This window comes from Aegilops tauschii, chromosome 1, assembly GCF_002575655.3.
Source record: "Aegilops tauschii subsp. strangulata cultivar AL8/78 chromosome 1, Aet v6.0, whole genome shotgun sequence".
Lineage (NCBI taxonomy): Eukaryota > Viridiplantae > Streptophyta > Magnoliopsida > Poales > Poaceae > Aegilops > Aegilops tauschii.
This window is the reverse complement of record NC_053035.3, coordinates 444,464,403-444,470,794: the sequence shown is the minus strand read 5'-3', so window position 1 is coordinate 444,470,794 and position 6,392 is coordinate 444,464,403. Positions and strand designations below refer to the sequence as shown.

Below are 6,392 nucleotides of genomic sequence, written 5' to 3'. Positions count from 1 at the left end.
TCAAGAAACATATTTTCGTGTGATATACATTTGTTATTGTAGATGTGTATATAATTTTTATCTATATAAGCTTAGTCAAAGTTTGTGAAACTATACTTATACAAAAACCAGTTTACACTATATTACGGAACGAGGAAGTAAATTTGTGAATTGATCCGGCCATCTCACCTAAATGTACGTACTTATACTCTGCCTATCACAGTTTTTGTTTCTGAACTGCTGCCACGGAGTGTTCAAAAAAAAAAAACTGCTGCCACGGTCAGTTTTTTTTTGGAATTATTTGGATTGCTTACCACATGTGTTATGTGGTCCACCGTCAGTTTTTTGCTGAGCAAAAACTCACCCTCACCTAAAAAAAAACTCACTCTGACAGGCCATGTCCAATTCCATTTTTTTTTTCGAGAAATCATGTTCAATTTCATCTTAGCCCGCTCCACAGTTGGGCCAGAGACTGTCCCTCTCCAAGTCTCCAGCCGAACCATTCGGCCCACCAAAACTTCGAATCCAGGGCTAAACCCTCTCTCGTCGTCAACTACACCCTCCTCGTCCCCTTCCTCCCCACCCCAAAACCCTAGCCCCCAAGCCCGCCCGGCCGCCCGCCATGAACTACCGCTTCCAGAACCTGCTGGGCGCGCCGTACCGCGGCGGCGACGCCGTCTTCGCGGGGGACTCCTCCGTGCTCCTCTCGGCGGTCGGCAACCGGGTCGCGACCACCGACCTCGCCGCCGCCTCCTCCCTCACCCTCCCCTTCGAGTCCTCCGCCAACATCGCCCGCCTCGCCACCTCCCCCTCGGGCGATTTCCTCCTCGCCTGCGACGACAAGGGCCGCGCGCTCTACGCCAACCTCCGCCGCCGCGCCGTCCTCCACCGCGTCTCCTTCAAGGCCGCCCCCTCCGCCGTCCGCTTCAGCCCCGACGGCCAGTTCATCGCCGTCGCCGTCGGGAAGCTCGTCCAGATCTGGCGCTCGCCCTCCTTCCGCAGGGAGTTCTTCCCCTTCCACCTCCTCCGCACCTTCCCCGGCTTCGCCGCCGGGGTCACCTCCTTCGACTGGTCCCCCGACTCCGCCTCCCTCCTCGTCGCCTGCAAGGACCTCACCGCCCGCCTCCTGCCCGTCAAGCGGGGCACCGGGAACAAGCCCTTTCTCTTCCTTGGCCACCGCGCGGCTGTCGTCGGCGCCTTCTTCGCCACCGATAAGAAGACGGGCAGAGTCCACGGGGTCTACACGGTTTCAAAGGACGGAGCTATCTTTACATGGAATTTGGTGGAGGGCGATGATGCTGCATCTCCGCCTTCACCCGGGACACCGGAGCAGGAATCAGAGCAGAATGGTGAGCCGGAAATTGATGCTGGGAACAGGAAGAGGAAGAGTTTGGGAGAACTGGAAGAGCCCAGCACTACTCCACTTCATTTGGCAAAGTGGGAGTTGCAGAAGAAGAACTTCTTCATGCAGGCACCTGCTAAGTTAACAGCCTGCGATTACCACCGGGATCTTGACATGGTGGTGGTTGGGTTCTCTAACGGGGTATTTGGGCTGTACCAGATGCCGGACTTTGTGTGCCACTGCCAGCTGTCAATATCAAGGGAGAAGATCACTACTGCTATTTTCAACAGCTTGGGGAATTGGCTAGTTTTTGGGTGTGCCAAGCTTGGGCAACTGCTGGTGTGGGAGTGGCGGTCAGAGACCTACATTTTGAAGCAGCAGGGTCACTACTTTGATGTGAACTGCATTGCATACTCACCAGATTCTCAGTTAATTGCTACTGGAGCTGATGATAACAAAGTCAAGGTGTGTTTGAAGTACTAATGTCATTTGCAATCTTTTCTATGTCCTCTTTCTGTTTGGGCCGGGCCGGGGGGGGGGGGGGGGGGGGGGCTTCTTGCTTGCTGTGGTATTCAAAAGCCTTTTAACTATGTTACAACTTAGAAGTAGTGCATATACAGTAGGTTGAGATACTTTGATGGAGGGTATTTTTAGATAAAACTTCAGTCGCTACCCCTTTCTGCTTGGGGTCCTTGTTTGAAATTCGGTTGAAAGCCTTTTTAATTATAATACGAGTTATGGGCTCATAAAGTAGGTCGAGATACTTGATGAAGTGCTATTGAGATGGAGTAATTGATTTTCTTAACCTCTTTGAAGAACTACTTACATCAATCTTATTCATTTGAATTGAAAAATGTCAGCTATTCATCTATGTATTGAAAACCAGAAATGATAACTGTCACAAATTTTCCTAGGTTTGAAACCATATTGTTTTTTTTTTGAAGTATCATTATCCTGCACTGCGAGTTTGATACACGTGACTGGCTCTCTGTAGGTCTGGACGGCTGCCACTGGGTTTTGTTTCATAACATTTTCCGAGCATACAAATGCTGTTACTGCAGTTCATTTTATGGCGAATAACCATTCTCTTCTCAGTGCCTCCCTTGATGGGACTATTCGAGCATGGGATCTGTTCCGTTATCGTAACTTCAAGACATTTACGACCCCTTCACCTAGACAATTTGTTTCTTTAACGGCAGATCAGAGTGGGGAAGTAATTTGTGCTGGAACACTTGATTCATTTGAGGTGGGTGTATGCAGTCAACATTTTTCTGGCAATCCTTTTGTCGCCTATGCTCTACTTCTAGTTCCTCAATAACCACAATGTTTTTGATGCAGATTTATGTTTGGTCAATGAAGACCGGTCGTTTATTGGATGTACTCAGTGGCCATCAAGGACCCGTTCATGGTCTAATGTTTTCACCAATCAGTGTAAGTCCATGCTTTGATGTTTTTTGGTTCTCATTCCTTGTTAGTGCGCACAAGGAAATTGTGCTGAAACTGCTCTATTATTGGTTCTATGTATTTTTTAAATTCACAGAAAGAGTAACTAGCTTATGTTTGGTAGGCTATTTTGGCTTCATCATCGTGGGACAAGACCGTTCGTCTTTGGGATGTATTTGAGAGCAAGGGTGCTGTGGAAACATTTCAACACTCACATGATGTTCTTACCTTGGCTTATCGTCCTGACGGAAGGCAGATTGCATGCAGCACACTAGATGGCCTAATCAATTTCTGGGATCCTTTTGATGGCTTATTGATGTATACAATTGAAGGTCGCAGGGATATTTCTGGTGGGCGCCTCATGACAGATAGAAGATCTGCAGCTAATACAAGTATAGGAAAGTACTTCACGACACTGTGCTATTCTGCCGATGGAAGCTATATTTTAGCAGGAGGAAACAGCAAATATATCTGCATGTACGATATTGGAGAACAGGTCAGGAAATCTTTCTTGTGATAAAACAACTTTGTAGCATACACACATTTAGAGCATGATTGCTTTGATGCCAAAAATTGGCATGCCAACATTTGGCGAATGCCAAATATTGGCTAGTGCTTGGTTGGCTACCATTGTACTTGCCAACATTTAGGATAATTGGTTTGATGCCAACATTTGGTAAAAACTTTGTCTATTATGTAGTTTGGTAAAAACTTTGTCTATTATTAGTTGGTAACCCAATGTTTGCTTGACTTGGTCACCAAAAATATTTTCCTGGTAACCTCATGAACCTAAAAAGATACTAATAGCTAAGATGCATGTGGTTAGGTGTCCATTGACATTATCTTCAGTGATTGACATGATTGTATCTTTGTAAGAATGCCTTTTGTCCACATTAATCATTGAAGTTATTCATTGTCTTCTGTATTTGCCAATGCCACATCTGAATGTTGCCCCTCGTGTTGTGGTAACAGCTAAGATGCATGTGGTCAGGTGTCCATTGACATCTCGAATGCACCGATACGGATACGGGTATCAGTATCGGGCCAATACGGATACGTAAATTCGTCATTTTCAAAAAGTGCCAATACGGATACGTTGTAGGTACTCAAAGCCATCTGGAGGAGATGAGAATGATAGATCTTCAGAGATCAGAGAAGAAAGAAGAGGAGATGAGCTTGGCTGGGCAGGAGAAATGGAGAAGAGAAGTGTCCATACATGGCTGTTGCGTGAGAGGGGACGTTGGTGAGTAGGAGGAGGAGCTCGTCGCCGGCTAGCCGCCACTGCTGCTGGCCCTGGGACCTGGGTGAGCAGCTGCTGGCGACACAGCCGCCGCCTGGTGTGTGCATGGGAGGGAGGAAAGACACTGTGAGGGAAAGGATGGGGGCATCGAGGCACTGGGTTGCTGGTTGCTTCTTAACTGGGCTGAGCGGGCTCTTAACTGGGCTGGAAAAGTATCCAAAACATACTGGCCAAGTATCCTTAGAGTATCGTAATTGTTTTAAATCATTTATTCTCGGATACTCCAGCGATACGTACCGGGGGCGTATCGGAGGAGTATCGGTATCGGATATGGTATCCGATACGGATTCGCTGGTCAGCTGAAGTACCCGTGCATTCGAGATTGACATTATCTTCAGTGATTGACATGATTGTAACTTTGTAAGAATGCCTTTTGTTGTTCACATTAATGATTGAAGTTATTCATTGTCTTCTGTATTTGCCAATGTCATCTGTGCAGGTGCTGTTGCGTAGATTCCAGATCACTCGCAATCTTTCATTGGATGGAGTTCTTGATTTTCTGAATTCAAAAAATATGACTGATGCTGGTCCACTAGATCTAATCGATGACGAAGATAGTGATGTTGAGGATGGAATTGATCAACAGACAAGAGGTAGCCTGGGGCATGGTTTACCTGGATCCATGGCAAATCGTGGAAGGCCCATAGCTCGGACAAAATGTGTGAAATTTGCTCCAACAGGAAGATCTTTTGCTGCAGCGACCACTGATGGTGTTCTGTTGTACTCGGTTGATGAATCATTTATTTTTGATCCAACGGATCTTGACATTGATGTTACTCCTGAGGTATTTACTTCATGTCTTTTTTGAGAATTGATTGTCCCAAGATGGTGCTGATCAATCCATAACAAATTCATGTGCTTCGTGTTTGTACAGAAAGTGGAGGAAGCTCTTGCAGAAAACCAACAACAGAGAGCCCTTGTACTGAGCCTCCGGTTAAACGAAGACTCCTTGATTAAGAAATGCATCTTTGCTGTGGATCCATCCAATGTACGAGCAATCTGCTCATCAGTACCCTTTAAGTATCTTCAGAGATTGATCGATGCATTCGCTGACCTCCTGGAAAGCTGCCCCCATCTGGAATTCATCCTGCTCTGGGCTCAGGTGCCATTCTCCTCTTCCTTTTTTCTGTCGAAGCTGCTGGTCTTGGTGAAACACTGAATATCTTATTCTGATTTATATTTTCGTTACTAGGAGCTTTGCAAGGTTGATGGAAGCTACATCCAGCAGAACTCCAGGACCTTGCTTCCTGCTCTCAAGTCGTTGCAGAAATCTATAACAAAACTACACCAGGATCTGGCGGACACTTGTTCCTCCAACGAGTACATGCTCAAATACCTGAGCTCTGCTGGGACAAAGAGTTAGGCCATGGTCGGCACATATTTCGTGAGTATTTCACTCATCTTTATGTTTGCAATTGTCACAGACGTATTTTATTAAGTCTCGCAAAATGGGAACTGACACAGATCATCCTTGTGTTCCTGCAGTGGTTGTTATAGCACCAACATGATCACTGGGCACATGAGCAGCCGAGTTCATTTTTTCTGCCAACCAGTATGCGGCCGGCCGAATCTGCACTCTTGCGTCATTTACATGCGCAGTGGCTGTATGCTGGTTAACCAATATGTTTGATGCTCAGGGCTGAAAGTTGAGCTGAGGACGTTGGCATTTTTGTCCGGGGAGGAAGGATTGTCTCTTGGACCACGAAGTGGGTAGCTAGTCTCTTCAGGTTGTGTGTTTGTACCCGTCCGTGTGACCAAATTTTGTTAGGAACAATGTCTTTCAAGCGCGTTTTACAAACGAGCGCAGAGATATTAGATGGTAAACTCGTGATGTTGTGGATGCCTGCCTGTGATTTAATTCTGAAACTTTATTCCCTAAATTGACCAGTCGGCTAGCTTGACAAGGACCGATCGATTTGCCACGTCAACACTAAACACACAAATCAGTGTCTTCTTTTGACAACACAAACAGACCAATCTTAGTTTTAAGATGGAGTCAATACATCACTGTTAACAGCTGTTAATTTGAAGAAGCCTCCGATGCTAGCTGTGAGGACCATGGCCAGTAGAGTGTATCCACCGCGGCACGTTTGACAATAATAATTGTCTTTTCTGCTTGGCTAATGAAAATAATTTGGAAGGGGGATGAGAATTTTAAGCAACTACTTGTATCAAAGAATCTAGGTGAACGAAGTATGTTGATGATTATGACACGGACGAACGATGGTGCGAGTACACTACCTCCGTCCGCGAACAAATGTACTTCTACGTTGATAGATGAAAATTATTGGTGACTCCCCTCCTCAGCCCACCTGAATTCTCTTTTCA

The 6,392-nt window shown here is 46.2% G+C and overlaps 1 protein-coding gene across 1 annotated transcript; it reads left to right on the top strand.

Moving 5' to 3' along the window:
• Positions 1 to 505: 505 nt before the first annotated feature.
• Positions 506 to 5,944, top strand: LOC109741065 (periodic tryptophan protein 2). The gene is made up of 8 exons (XM_020300140.4): positions 506 to 1,786; positions 2,316 to 2,567; positions 2,660 to 2,752; positions 2,889 to 3,260; positions 4,504 to 4,848; positions 4,939 to 5,166; positions 5,257 to 5,448; positions 5,550 to 5,944. The coding sequence occupies exons 1-7, from the start codon at positions 602 to 604 to the stop codon at positions 5,425 to 5,427; spliced, it is 2,646 nt and encodes an 881-aa protein (XP_020155729.1). The 5' UTR covers positions 506 to 601; the 3' UTR covers positions 5,428 to 5,448; positions 5,550 to 5,944.
• The last annotated feature ends 448 nt before the right edge of the window (positions 5,945 to 6,392 follow it).

Excerpts from the sequence above, each read along its gene's own strand:
- LOC109741065 (XM_020300140.4), top strand. The coding sequence starts at position 602 with ATGAACTACCGCTTCCAGAACCTGCTGGGCGCGCCGTACCGCGGCGGC. Across the intron at positions 2,568-2,659 it reads GAACACTTGATTCATTTGAG|ATTTATGTTTGGTCAATGAA; the intron begins GTGGGTGTATGC and ends TTTTTGATGCAG. Across the intron at positions 2,753-2,888 it reads TAATGTTTTCACCAATCAGT|GCTATTTTGGCTTCATCATC; the intron begins GTAAGTCCATGC and ends TATGTTTGGTAG.